Source organism: Salvia hispanica, chromosome 6, assembly GCF_023119035.1.
Source record: "Salvia hispanica cultivar TCC Black 2014 chromosome 6, UniMelb_Shisp_WGS_1.0, whole genome shotgun sequence".
In the NCBI taxonomy this organism is placed as follows: Eukaryota; Viridiplantae; Streptophyta; class Magnoliopsida; order Lamiales; family Lamiaceae; genus Salvia; species Salvia hispanica.
Window position 1 is genome coordinate 24,985,423 of NC_062970.1, and position 15,051 is coordinate 25,000,473.

Sequence of the window (15,051 nt, forward strand, 5' to 3'; positions counted from 1 at the left end):
AATATATCTAACCACGCGATTATTTGAACATTTCGAAGCAAAAATTCAAACATTTTTAAATCAAATCCAATTTAATTTAAAAAATCAATAATGCAAAAACAATATTCTATTCATCCCCGCAACATTTATAATGCTTCAGTTTTGTTTTCGGATTGCCCATTTATTATGTCTTAGTGCAAAGTAGACATTGAGCGTCCTAAATACTCCTTAGTTCTATTAGAGAATTAATATCCCCCTTTTATATAGTAGTATTCATTTGCTTAATTAGGCTGACTGGCTGAGCTATCAGTCTTTTGATCTAAATATTCTATCATTAATTTAATATTGGATTTTTTTTAGTTTTAAAATATACTCATTCGATCCACAATAAGAGCCACATTTGGTCATGTCGGTCCGTCCCATGATTAAAGTCACATTTCACTTATACTATAAATGGTAAGTAGGTTCCGCATTCCACTAATTCATTTACTCACATTTTATTATAAAACCAATATAAAAAATGGATCTCATATTTCACTAACATTATCAACTCACTATTATTTACATTTCTTAAAATATGTGCCTACATCAAATGTAACTCCTACTATAGAACAGAAGAAGTATCAATTTAAAATTATCCAAAATTCGGAAGAACTTTAATTCAATCGAAACAGATTTCAAATTTCGGACTAATTCAATTCGGATATTTGATTTTTGGGTAGTTTTCTCAATCCTAATTCCGTTGCCATAAATTTCAAAGCGACTCATTTTTGTAAGTATTGTACAAATGTCGGCGGAAAAGTTTAGGCACAAAATGTGATATATCCCGAACATCAAAGAAATGCATGAGAGTGGCGGATTTTGCTATCATGTGCGTTCATAAATACACAAGAAAATTGAAAGTCCAAGTATAACAATTAACGAAACGTTCGATTAAATCTTTAGTAAGTATTTTTTCATTCCAACGAGATATTTCCTTTCAGAACAAAATAAAGTAATAGAAAAAATAAAAGAAAGAAAATAAAATAAGAAGGGAATACAATATTAAAGAGAAAATTTGTAAATTATTAGTACTCCACTATATATGAAAATGATTCAATTATGGTAGCATGTCCAAAAAAAAAAATTCAAATATGATGGAACAAATGGAATGATATGGACACATTATCATGTGGTGTGTCCAGTCAGTCATAAAAAAGGGGGGAAAGAGTATTTCTATAAATGTGATTAGCTAGACAATCCACATGATATATGCAGACACGTATAACGCTATGTGATATAGTATTTTGGTATATCAAATATGGTAGGAGTACAATATATAGTGATATCAATACAAAAATTTATCATGCCGTATTTTTAATATTGCAAAAAGTTCGGTAAGATAAATATATGATACTTTTTCATACCACAAATTTCAGCATTATATGTGATGCATATGACATTCTCAATGCGGTATACCGTACGACCCACCATAATCGGAATAAAGATAATATAAAAAGTAGCCTCATTTCTTATAAGTTTCAAGCCTTGGAAGTATAAATATAATAGCATCAAATACTACGTATATTTTTGTTAAAATTTCAAATAAAGAAAATATAGAAGCTCTCAACTACTAGAAGTAATCTTCTACTACTAATTTAAGATTATTACTATATAATTGTCTTTGCAATCTAAGAATGAATGTATGAATACATCGTATTGTAATTTTGTTGTTCTCATGCTCAATCTCCTCTCATTTACTTTTTGTTATATTTTTCTTAATTTTATCATAAATTTATGTAAAATAAATTGAAAACAAAATGGTGTTGTAATGACCTTATGTGTTGTTTTATGCCGACCTATTTTATTTGGTTATGCATTCTATTTAAATGTGTTTTGCTTTTACTGCGACTATGTAGTATGTATATTTAAAAATAATAAATAATATCAAAATATGAAATTATGATAATCCTATGATATTTATAAGTTTATAAGAATTTTAAGGTGTGATATAATATAACAATAATAATAATATTTCCAATATCACTATTATTATTATTAACATTATTGCTAATTACGTGATTTATAAATCAACATTTATTCCAACTATATAAGTTATTATCCTTGATCAAGTTTATCTCATTTGTTTATAAAATCTTGTCCGAATTATTAGTTTTATGTTGAAGAAAAGGAGAAGGAATAAAGAGCTAGACATAAATACTTCATCCGTCCGCGAATATGAGTTCCGTTTTTTCTCGGTTCATTTTTACTATAAATAGTAATATGGTCACATATTCAACCAACTCATTTCACTAACATTTCATTTAAAACTAGTATATATATACAAGTCGTATTAATATTCAACTAACTTTTTTCAAGTCACTTTTATTAAAACTCATGCCACCAAGAAATGAGACTAATAATGACAAATAAAGAAAATAGAAAATAGAGAGTTTAAAAGATAAAAGGGCTATTATTTAAATTGCACTAATAAATAAACTTAATTTTCAAACTATTTGCATAAATAGTTTGTTTTTCTTATTGAAAGATTGTTACTAGTAGTATTTTATTTTAATCTCTCCAGTTGTACCTAAATTAATAAATATACAGAAAACGCGTCCTTTGGGAGAAATATTGGGGTATTTATTTGCCAAGTCTTTTTAAATTTCCAATCGCAAGCAAAGACTTTTTATTTATTTTTAATTTCCTTATAATTTGCTCTTCGTTTTCTCCCGTCTCTCTTCCAATCCGTATCCGATTCCGGTGAGTGTGTTTTTTTGTCATTATAAATAAACTCTTTATCGATCATAAAAACTTTAATCGGAAAAACCTCTCCGTTCTTCACAATCTTCGCTTACCTGATTTGACTCCAAATTTAGGCTGTAATATTTTACGGTTTGTTGAGATTCACAGTGGTCGCCGCAGAGGCCTATTTCTGCATTCTGTTTTGGAAGGTAACGACTCTCTTTACACTGCGTATGCATTTAATTTTTGTTAATGAACGTGTTCGAAGGGGTAAAATGGTAAAAATGTTTCTAAATTGTTTGGCCGTCGTTGTCCTTTAGACATTTCTGGTCACGTGCATCTATAGCAATTGTCCGATCTTGTCACGTGACTTGGTGACATGGTTCCAATTTACCTCCTACAGTCCACAATTTAATGAACCCATTTGTAATCAGTTTTAAGAAATTTTAAATTTATCAAGAAAAGTAAAAGAAAAAAAGTACTAGTATTAATTTTATATTAGAGCGTGGATTTAAAAAGTTTGTGGAATATTAAATTCATATTTTAAAAATAGAATAAAATAATTGGTTCTATAAATCGCCGACAATCCAAAATGGTATAGTAGCTCTTTAAAAGGCGGAAAGAGGGGAGTACACTTTATATAAATTATAAATTAAATATGTTTCTTTGATTTAAATTTTTGGTTGAATGTGTAGGAAATGGGGAATTAGCTAGTGAGTTTTTCTCTCATTTAATATGATCATACTTTTTATTAATACGAAAGTTTAGGTGAAGGCGTTGATTATATTAAAACAGAGAAAAATGGTAATGAAGTATTTTAATATGGACGGAAAATAAATGATTATTTATTAAATAAGACACCTTCGATGGTTGAATTAAAAAGAAAAAAAGAAAAATATGTGCATAATTTTTCTCTGGTAAATCTAAATCATTTACAAATTTTAACTCTTGTACTATAATTTACTTAGTTTAGGGACCATTGATTATTTAATAATAGTGTTCCTCCGCTCTGTCTTAAACAAGATGTTTCTTTCGAGTATTGGATTTTAAAAAATGATATTTAGAGAATGCTAATAATGCAAATTTAGTTGATTCCATGCTACTCTTATTCCATAAATATGGAGTATATTTAAATATTGAATATTATTTGAATTTATTTGTCAGGTAAAACCAATTGCAATTTTTATACATAGTAATATCAGTAATAATTATTCTTAAAATTTTCTTGTCTTAGTAGTATTGCAACGTCATAGGAATCCAATTAATTAATGAAAATGTTAAATGCTTTTGGAGATTTGATGCAGATTGGGCCCTATGAATCCAATTCATTATGTGAAGCCAGTACTGCCTAAATTTTATTTTTTATTTTCTATCTAGAGCTGTTCCATTTTTGCTCTGAAATGTTATTCAAGAGTGGATGCATTTCACGTTGAAGGTAGGTTTAAGGAAAGTTGTGACATTTCCATGTCCTACCATGTGATGTGTTGCATCGTGGTACGCAACAGAGTAAGTATTGGTCGTCCGTTCCCATGTAAACTGATAGTATCCGTTAAGTTTTCTTCTTTTGTAGCAGTTGAGAATTGAGATAGTATTTTTTTTATGGTACATAGATTTAAGAAAAAATATTTAGTTAGTTGAGTTGGGTAAAAATAAAATACAAAAAAAATACATATATGAAGAGAGAATAAAATAGAAGATAAAATAAAATAAATAATAAATTATAATAAATAATAAGATAAAAGAGATTAAGTGTGTTTTTATTTTATAAAAAAATGATTACACTAGAATTACCTAAAAAATACTCAATTAAAATGGGATGTAGGGACTGGAAGTGGATATATAGAATGATTTTGCAGATCATGTAATTCGAGTCGGGACATATAATTTTATGGATGTCCAATCGTTGTAGCGTAGCAAACAATTATTATAAAATAAGTCTACATTCAGAATTGATACTTCGTCCGTCTCTCATGTTTCAATTTTTTCTTTTGGTCCATTTTATATTAATTGTTCTATTTATCTTTATTATTTCACATTCTATTACCTCATTCATAATCACATTTTATTGTAAGCAAGTAATATTCTCTATGTCCCATAAAAATAAGGATACGTCGTTTGTCGCATAAAAATTACTTATCTCATTTCAATTTATGGAAACTTCTTCCAAACTCATTTCCCATTTTATTTACAACTTAATACACTAGGATCCACTATCAAATAGTAATAATAATGTGGGTCATAATATCTATTCATACTATTTTAATTATCATTCTCTTCCTACATTTTATTATAACATTTTTTAAAACTCGAGTTGGATCAAAGCGAGAGACGCATTAGAAGAGGGAGGGAGTATAATTGTAAAGAATGGTCTTCGGCTTTAGACGTGCCTAAATTGGACATTGCAGCGACTCCTTAGTTAAAAATTGGTATTCCTCCCATGATTGCATACCGTTGTGAAAAAATAATTAAAATTCAAACAAAAACACGGCCACATTGTTGAAAAATGATGAGATTTGAGATCTACAGTTATAGAAAGTGGGAATTCTGCTCTCATGAACTTGCAGATTGCAGCTAGCTTTACTGAAACACGCTCATTATGCAAACTTATACTATTTCTAATCATTGCAATTCATATTCGTTTCTCTATTTAACTATTCTCCCCCAATTCTTCTGCTCAAATCATCCCCAGTTTCCACATCGCCATGGATTCCTTCACGCCGAAGAAGAGCCGCCTCGCGCGCACCTTCGCCAAGGTCCTGCACGAGGATATCAGGAAGGCCAAATCTCGCGAGAAGATTAACAAGGATCGAGACAAGGCGGTTGGAGAAGCTTTTGTGGCGAAGCTCTTCGCCGCTTTATCGTCGATTAAGGCGTCATATGCTCAATTACAGTGCGCGCAATCGCCGTACGACGCCGACGTTATTCAATTGGCGGATCGGGCGATTGTTGCTGAGCTGAAGAAATTGTCGGAGCTTAGGCAGCGATTTTCGAAGAAGGAGCTCGCTGAGGCGTCTCCGGCGACGGCGCTGCTCGTCGCCGAGGCTCAGGAGCAGAGCAGTCTCGTGAAGATGTATGAGATCACGAGTCGGAAGCTCGATTCGCAGGTGAAGCTGAAGGAATCGGAGATCGTGTTTTTGAAGGAGAAGCTGGCGGAGATCGATGGCGACTGCAAGCTGCTCGACAAAAGGCTCAACTCGAGCGGAGGAGGAGGAGGAGGACAGCTGTCGTTTCGAGATCGCGGAGAGGTGAGACCGAGCCATTTCGTATCGCTGCTTCGGCAGGCGGTGAAGTCGGTTCGGAGCTTCGTTCGGTTGCTCGTGGACGAGATGGAGTCGGAGGATTGGGATCTGGACGCCGCCGCGGCTTCGATCCAGCCTGGCGTCTCGTTTTGGGAGCGGAGTCACATTTGCTTCGCCTTCGAATCATTCGTTTGCCGAGAGATGTTCGATTGCTTCGATCGCCCCTGTTTCTCCGAAAAATACGCGTCGTCTTCGCCGGAGAAGGAGAATCGCCGCCGCGAGTTCTTCGAGAGATTCACGGAGCTGAAATCCGCGAGGCCAGCGGATTATCTAGGTCGGAAGCCAAAATCGATATTCGCGGAATTCTGCCGCGCGAAATATCTACGTGTAATTCATCCGAAGATGGAGGCGTCGCTTTTCGGCAATCTGGATCAGAGGAATCTGGTGAGCTCCGGCGTGATGCCGGAGAACGCGTTCTTCGCCACCTTCTGTGAGATGGCGAAGCGCGTGTGGATGCTGCATTGCCTCGCCTTCGCATTGGACCCGGAGGTGGCGATTTTTCGGGTGAGCAATGGGAGCCGGTTCTCGGAGGTGTACATGGAGAGCGTGAACGACGAGGCTTTCGATGCATCCCCGGAGCCAGTAGTGGCGTTCACTGTCGTTCCGGGGGTTAGGGTCGCGAGCGTCGTCGTTCAATCGCAAGTGTATTTAATTTAAGGTGATCGTCGCCGATGGCAAAGGCAGGCTTGGAACCTCTTTTTTTTGGTGGTGATTGCCTTGGCTTGATTAGAATTAGGATTGTTTATTTAATTAGATTTACATATGGTTATGTTGTTGTGTATCAATATCTGCAAAATTATTTAATGAAAGTTGCAGCTGTACATTGTATGATTAAGCTAGTTGGCATTTGTATTTTCTTGAATGATTTTTTGTAGTATGATTATTAATCAATTTGTACTATATGTAAATACATACAGATATTCCATTTATGAGTAATAAAAGTAAAAGATACTAACTTCATAAAGAGGAATATGTAATGATAGGGGTAGGGCCAATTAGAAAAAAGTGGGCGGCTAAGTTTGACCGAGAATTGATGAGAAATGCAGGCATTAATGGAGCAGCCAAACTCCGATCCTAATTGAATATGCTTATAACCATTACTTATCTGAAATGCACCACTTTCAAAGTTGGTAATTAAAATCTAGAAGACATAGGTTTAAAATAATGAAATGCCAATCAGCTAAATGAAATAGTAATAAAATTGGATGAAGATGTATAATTTAAAATGCAAAAATAATAATGTCTCTGTTTGAAATAATTTAAAATTTTAAAAATTAAAATGATACTATCTCTTAAGTGATTGATTTCTTTTAACATACAATTTAAGAAAAATATATTTTTTTAGTTAATGAAAGAAATAATAAAGTGGAGAAATAAAGAGTGGGTAAAATAATAAATATAATAAAGAAAGAAAAAGTAAATATTTGTTTTTAAATAAAAATATAAATTAATGGATAGTCGAAAGAAATACTCCCTCCGTCTGCCATTAGGAGTCTCATTCATGGGCGGCACAGGTTTTAAGAAATGTTAAGAAAAGTGGGTGGAAAAAAAGTTAGTGGAATAAGAGTCTCACTTGCATATATTAGTTTTAAATGAAATGTTAGTGGAATGAGTTAGTGGAATGTGGGACCCTATTACCATTTATGGTAAAAGTGAACCAGGATACTTATTCGCGGACGGACTAAAATGAAAAAATGAGACTCTTATTTGCAGACGGAGAGAGTATCAGTCACTTGTTGCAGCAGCACAAAGGATTACTATTTCACTAAGCGAAACTTTCTAGAGCCACCATCTTACTCTTAGAGCTCGTTTGGTAGTTATGTCATGTTTCGACTAGACATGATACCATTATGATAATAATCATAGTTTCGATTAGTTAATTTACATATATTGGGTGTTTGGTAGATTAAGATAATTTTGAGTTATCTTACTGTAGTGTTTAGTACAATAAATTAAAAGGTTAGGATTTAATAAATTGTAAATATAATTATAAAATAATATCCGAGCATTGTATAATACCTATATTAACTAAAAATTGTGTACATGGTCATAATATGACTATAAATTTATTGTTTCATATATCATCACGGAATGATGCATTAATGCATCAGATTGTGATTATTTTTTGGAAGTAACATTTTTGGTTTATCTTTTACCGGAAAAAAACAGTCTTTGTGTTTATTTTTTTCTATTAACCAAAAACACGTGTAATATCTTTTCGGGCTCTATTGAACAAAAATCTCATTTATTGTCAATTTCAATTTACTCAAATATTTTATACAAATATCATTATTGGATCCGCCACTTACAAAATAATATGGATTTTTTTAATTCACAGGCAGTCGATCAAAATTATTAAAACACATGTCAGTAAACATTAGCATGTTGTTTATTAATGAGTAGTGCATTGTTGATATTCTGTAATGATTGAATTATACCGCAAGCGTTAAGATAGAAAAATGATATGCTGGACTTGTTTGGTACAAAAGATGGAATATGAGAAGATATGTAAAACAAGATAAGAAATACGGGCTTCATGTCAAGATATGCAAAGATATGATTTTTTTCCGTTGTTGTTTGATAGAAAAGAAATTATCTAAATTTGTATTGTATATTAAATCACATGGCTTAACTTGACAAATTGGTGAGATACATAAACAAGGTTAATGTTATAATTTTGGTAAGATTAGATAGGACTCTGGTCTTATATTGGGCTTTGAGTTAAGCTTAACTATGATATCAAACAATTAAAAATGTCCATATATAATTCTCTATCTTGGTATTACTAACTTATCAAACATGCCCTTAGTATTTTATAATCGGTACTTTAAATTGTCGATTCTCATTTAAAGAGAAGAAAAAATATTAGTACCAATTTAAATTAAAAGGTAAAATCAACTTTTTAGCGGATAAAAGTTAAGTTATTCCCAACCATGATTATTCGAAGTTATGAATTACGACCAAAATAAACTAATTCACAATTAGGAATACTCGAAGTTGTGAATCATAGCAAAAAACCACCAATTCACAATACCCTTGCCAAAAATCACACGCACACAATCACTCATTCACCGCCAAAAATAATTTAAGCTGTCTGGATATTTTGGAATTCCACTTCGTTATTTATGTATTATTAGCTCTATGCTTTATTTCAATACTCTCTCGGTCTCAACTAAATTAAGTCAAAACTTTTGGGCACAGAAATTAAGAAATTGTGTTAAAAAATAGGAGAGAGAAATAAAATAAGAAAATAAAGAGAGAGCAAAATATGTGATGGAATAAAGTAAAAGTGATTGAATATTTTATTTTTTTTTAAAAAAGGAAATGACTCAGCTTAGATGAGACATCGTAAAATAGAATATGACTCAACTTAGTTGAGATGAAGAGAGTATGATATATTGTGAGCGAGAAAATATTCAATGATTACGGTGAAAGAGGATCTCACCTGCAACATTCGCTAATACATCATTATAAAAAACAGAAGTGAATTCTACGTGGATAAAAAACCCTTCTTCCAACTCTCTCTACATTTTGCAATCTAGATATATAGTATTATTTATTTTTAATAATACTAATATAATAATGTTAATTAATTATTTCATTACTCTTTCGTTTCATAATAGGAGTCACATTTGGTGTGAGTTCACATTTTAAGAAATGTAAAGAATAGTGGATTAGAAAAGTTTATGGAATATGATGTTCACTTTTTGTATTGGTTTTATAATAGAAGTAACATTTGGTGTGAGCACAAATTTGGCCTTTCGTCCCCAGTGGCAGAGCCACGGTGGGGCCAGGGGGGCCCTTGGGCCCCCAGCCATTTGAATATTTACTGTATATATTATATGTATGCAGTATGAATAATATCAGTAGCTAGCGCAGTTGGTGTGGAAACAAGCCTCTAATATGCGAGATAACAACAACTGTATAAATGTATAATACAATTAGTAAAACTGATTTTAGAGTTGTGTTTAGATCATTTATGGCCTTATTTTTAAATTTATTAAATTAGTAATTCTGGTTTATTTTTCTTATACTTTACAACAAATCCTGGTGGAGTATATTTTTTCTGATTTTCTATCATTAGTAGATAATTATAAACTCTACAACTGTATAAATGTATAATACAATTAGTAAAACTATTTTAGAGTTGTGTTTAGTTCATATATGGCTTTATTTTTAAATTTATTAAATTAGTAATTCTGGTTTATTTTTCTTATACTCTACAACAAATCCCGGTGGAGTATGTTTTTTCAGATTTTCTAATATTAGTAGATAATTATTAACTCTACAACTGTATAAATGTATAATACAATTAGTAAAACTGATTTTAGAGTTGTGTTTAGTTCATTTATGGCTTTATTTTTAAATTTATTAAATTAGTAATTCTGGTTTATTTTTATCATATTCATTTAGAGTATTATTGATTTTCTTATATTACTATTTTCATTGATTTTCTCTCGAGTTAAAGTTTTCCTAACCGATGTTTATTTTGGCTTCTTATACTCTACAACAAAACCTGGTGGAGTATGTTTTTTTAGATTTTCTAATATTAGTAGATAATTATTAACTCTATAACTGTATAAATGTATAATACAATCAGTAAAACTGATTTTAGAGTTGTGTTTAGTTCATTTATGGCTTTATTATTAAAATTATTAAATTAGCAATTCTGGTTTATTTTTATCATATTCATTTAGAGTATTATTGATTTTCTCATATTACTATTTTTATTGATTTTCTCTCTGAGTAATTTTGCATAAATGATTTAAATTTATATTCATAAAGAATGATATTTATGAGTTAAGAATAAAAACAATGTCTATTTCTCCCGACTAATTTTGCATAAATGATTTAAATTTATATTCATAAAGAATGATATTTATGATTTAAGAATAAAAACAATTCTGTAGACGTGTAAATATATAATTCTGTATAATATTAGAAAAATTAATATCAACGCTATGCCCTAAAAATATATTCATATTTTTCTAGCTTATGTTCAAGTTGTTTCCGAACACTGAAAATACTCAATATATTATAATACTCTCTCCGTTCACAAAAAAATCTCATTTTGTCATTTTGAAATGTCTACAAAACATAGTTTATTCATAAAAATGGAACATTTTCGTCTTATAATTTACCCACATTTTTATATATTCCCTTTTTTACTCTCCTACTTTCTCATTAAAACTCGTGTCGTCTATAAATGAGACTATTTTTTATGAACAGACAGAGTAGTTTTTTGGGCCCCTTATCGTTAAAAGTCTGGCTCCGCCACTCTTCGTCCCATAATAGGAGTCACATTTGGTGTGAGCACAAATTTTAAGAAATGTAAATAATAGTGGATTAGAAAAGTTAGTGGAATATAATATCCATGTTTTGTATTGGTTTTATAATAGAATGTAAGTGGAATATAAAACCTATTTATTATTTATGATAAAAATGATATATATGACTCTTACTGTTAGATAGACAGAAATGACGAAACTTAACTGTTGTTATGGGATTGTTATGGGATAGAAGGAGTTGTTCAAATAGAGCTCCCTTACCTTTTTATACTGTTTTGTTTTATACATATTGTTTAATACTAGTAATTTAGTGGAGGAGTATTAATTCTATTTATAAAAGATTATAATGGATTCATTTAATATTAATTCGTTTATTTGAAATTAGCGTAGACGTAGTCTAGAAAGAAATAAGTCATTATTATACTCCTTCCCTGCATTCTTTTGGGGCGTCTTGTTTTCTCTATTTTTTTCTCCCTCTTATTTTATTCTATGTACTTTACTCATAGAGCAACACTATATAAAATTTCGTGCCGAATTAGAAATGCTTCTCTTAAAGTAAAACAGAGGGATTACTATTTTTTTTCAATGCTGAAACTTGATAATCAGTAAACTGTATATAAAATTCCATAAAAAAACGAAAAAAAAAAGCAATAATGAATCACATGATCACATCTCTCTCTCATCTATCTATCTTCAATGGCCAACACCTGGACTAGGAACAGACTGCACTAATGCTCGACCCTCGACGTGTTCCCCATTTTGATTCATAAACACTTTTCCAATATCACCCATTTTTCTGGCTTCAAATCCATCACACAACAATAAACACATCAAAACAGCAACCACTAACAACAAGCCACTCAATCGCTTCATTGCTAATTTATTTGCAACTAACAATTAATATTGGACACAAGCAATTCACACATATATATAGATGGTTTGAATAGTTATGTTGTCGTTTCTCTAGGATTAGAATTTGGAGATCTATGCCGGCTTATATTTTACTTGACTTTGATCAAGCATGATTTTTTGTTATAATCACGACAAACAAAACAGACAAAATAGTAGGCAGCAAAAAGTAAGCTTACGTTAATTGAATTTGTTGACTATTATTCTCTAGCAAATCTTAATAATCCAAAAGGATTAGAATTCTACTATAGCTCCAAATAATATTCCTTTTATCAATGGATGGCAAAAAAGTTAAAAGACTCTATATTCTAAAAAAATATCTTCATTTTCGTCCGTCATTAATGGTTCCAGTTTATCATTTTAGTCTATCCATCATTAGAAGTTCGGATTCACTTTTACTATAAATGATAGGTGCACTCACTTTTCACTAACTCATATTATTCGCATTCTATTATATAAATGAGTATATGTAAAAATGAGTCTCACATTTCACTATATTTTATCATTAACTTTCTTTTAAATTTTTCGTGACGAATTAAAATGAGACTCGTATATTAGGCGGAGCAAAAACTCTTCGAAACATGATAGTACGTATATATTTATTTACAGACACTTGAGTTTTTTTCAACATAATTTATTTTAGTTGACATTCGAATTTATAATAGGGAAAATGTCACGTACTAAGAAACGGCCAATACCAACAGGCAACAGCATAAAAAATATAGATTTGGTCAACTAAATGCAACTCATAATATATTAATAAGGCGTGCCCGAGTTGTGTAAATTATTTTATAAATCAGTCAGGAGCCTTTGGGGATTCGTACTTTATGTTATATCTTTATTTAATAGAGTACGATTACGCATTTCAGTAACATTTGGATCTTGTTGTAAATACTATGTTTGGTAGTAATATTGTAACCGAAGGCCAGTATCTATAATCGGCCTTTTCAAAATTAATCTACGTGTTTACATTGACAAAGTATTTGAAAATGTCTCAAATTGTCTAAAATAGTTTGATTAATGCCACATTTATATGCAATATTATAAACAAAAAGACCATCTAAAAAATCAAATTTAGCAAATCATCACATTTATCTTGAGGCCTAAGGGAGTCCGCGCTATAAATCCGCCCATCTCAATTTTTTCCTCTGCTACATTAGCATATTATATTTCTGTCCATACACCTGCAATAGTACACCTGCAATAGTTTGCCATATAAATCCACTTATTACATTTTCCGGAAAAATTACACCATACATGCAAAATATTTCACCAATATTTCAATTTAATATAAAATGTTTTAACTTAACATATATCGTATAGGGGGTGTGTTAGGGTCCTTACAACATCTTAATGTAAACCACATCACAAATCACAACCCTTGGATCCTTAGATTGGATGGCTGCGATAAGCTACATTATTATACTAAAAATGTATATCATTCGTCGAGGTACATTATTAGAATGGACATGTACATTATTAGACTAAAATGTTACATTATTATCCTAGGTACATTATTAGGCTAAAAATCTACATTATTAGATGACACGTGACATTAATCTAACCGTTAAATCACAAAATCCAATGGACTGCAAGTGTTTTAAGTTTTACTTATACTTAGCGTTTTGATATGAATACATACCTATCGTATAGAATGTTTCTTTGAGTTTCAAGTTTATACATTATGTTTCATTCTTACTAACACTGTTAGTACTTTTTACTGTATGTATCATATTGCATCTATTATGTCATACTCCAAATTAATCTGTATGATTAGACTCTTTATACACTTAAAAACTCAAATGAACATTCTCTATGATTTATGTTAACTTAAACATTTTGTATTAAATTGAAACATTGATAAAACATTTTATATGTGTGGTGTAATTTCTCCCTGTTTTCCACACCACCATTACTTTTATCTTTTTAAAAATTTTATGTTATAAAATAAAATATCAAAACAACACAAATTAAAGGTAACACCTAAAATACTTAATTATAAAAAAACATAGAAAAAAAACTAGTACACTGTGGATGAAAACCAGATCACTTCTTCAATCCCAACTGGCTTTGAGCTAGTTCATGAGTTCATGAGTTCCTCGAGGACTTCTAGCTTAGTGGGGTTCTAGCACCCAATGAGGGCGTAATGTGTGTCTAACAACGTCGTCTACGCTGTGACCCAGACCAAGGAAGTGAGCTACGGGTCTTGGGTGGTCCATCGGAGTCAAGGCTTCTGGCTCGGACGTTGTCACCTTCTACTACAAAAAACAACAAATTTACTGACGAATTTTCTATCGGCAATTCTAATTTTTCAGTTGGTAAACAGTGTCTACCGACGAATTGCCAACGAAAAATTCCATGGGTAATTTTTTAAGCTATGGACTATTGAAATTTTTTCGGTAGCAATGTTTTCCGTAGGTAATCTATCAATAACTACTGAGAGATTGGCCATCGTCGACAATTCAACTTTTTCTGTAGTGTTGGCATTCCCCTTCCTCTTGTCGCTTTAATGTCGATGGGACGACAACTATCTTTAGGCACCGGTGTGCCAAAACTCTCTTCCATAGGCTCAGTGTTAAGGTTAAGCTCCACCACATTGCGCCTACCACATTACACCTGGTGTAGTTGCCGCTGGCGTTGATCTTCGTCCTCTTCGACCCGCTCGCCACCTACCCCACTCGGAACTTCGGTAAATCCTTGACAATGAGTCAGATGTCATAGTGCTTGAACTCGAGAAATACCCCATTTCGGGAGTATGTCTTCATGGCTTTGTCGTAGATGTCTTTCATACTTTCATCGTTGCCCCACATCCTCAGGGTATTGGTGTAGATGGAGGAAAACTTGGCAATCTC

The 15,051-nt window shown here is 31.7% G+C and overlaps 1 protein-coding gene across 2 annotated transcripts; it reads left to right on the plus strand.

Moving 5' to 3' along the window:
- The first annotated feature begins 2,663 nt into the window (after positions 1 to 2,663).
- Positions 2,664 to 6,864, plus strand: LOC125195691 (protein GRAVITROPIC IN THE LIGHT 1-like). 2 transcript variants are annotated; one of them, XM_048093851.1, is made up of 3 exons: positions 2,664 to 2,721; positions 2,838 to 2,912; positions 5,393 to 6,864. In XM_048093851.1, the coding sequence occupies exon 3, from the start codon at positions 5,406 to 5,408 to the stop codon at positions 6,657 to 6,659; it is 1,254 nt and encodes a 417-aa protein (XP_047949808.1). In that variant the 5' UTR covers positions 2,664 to 2,721; positions 2,838 to 2,912; positions 5,393 to 5,405; the 3' UTR covers positions 6,660 to 6,864. The 2 variants fall into 2 exon arrangements, with proteins under 2 accessions (XP_047949808.1, XP_047949809.1); XM_048093852.1 differs by lacking the exon at positions 2,838 to 2,912 and having other exon boundaries at positions 2,703 to 2,721.
- Positions 6,865 to 15,051: the final 8,187 nt, after the last annotated feature.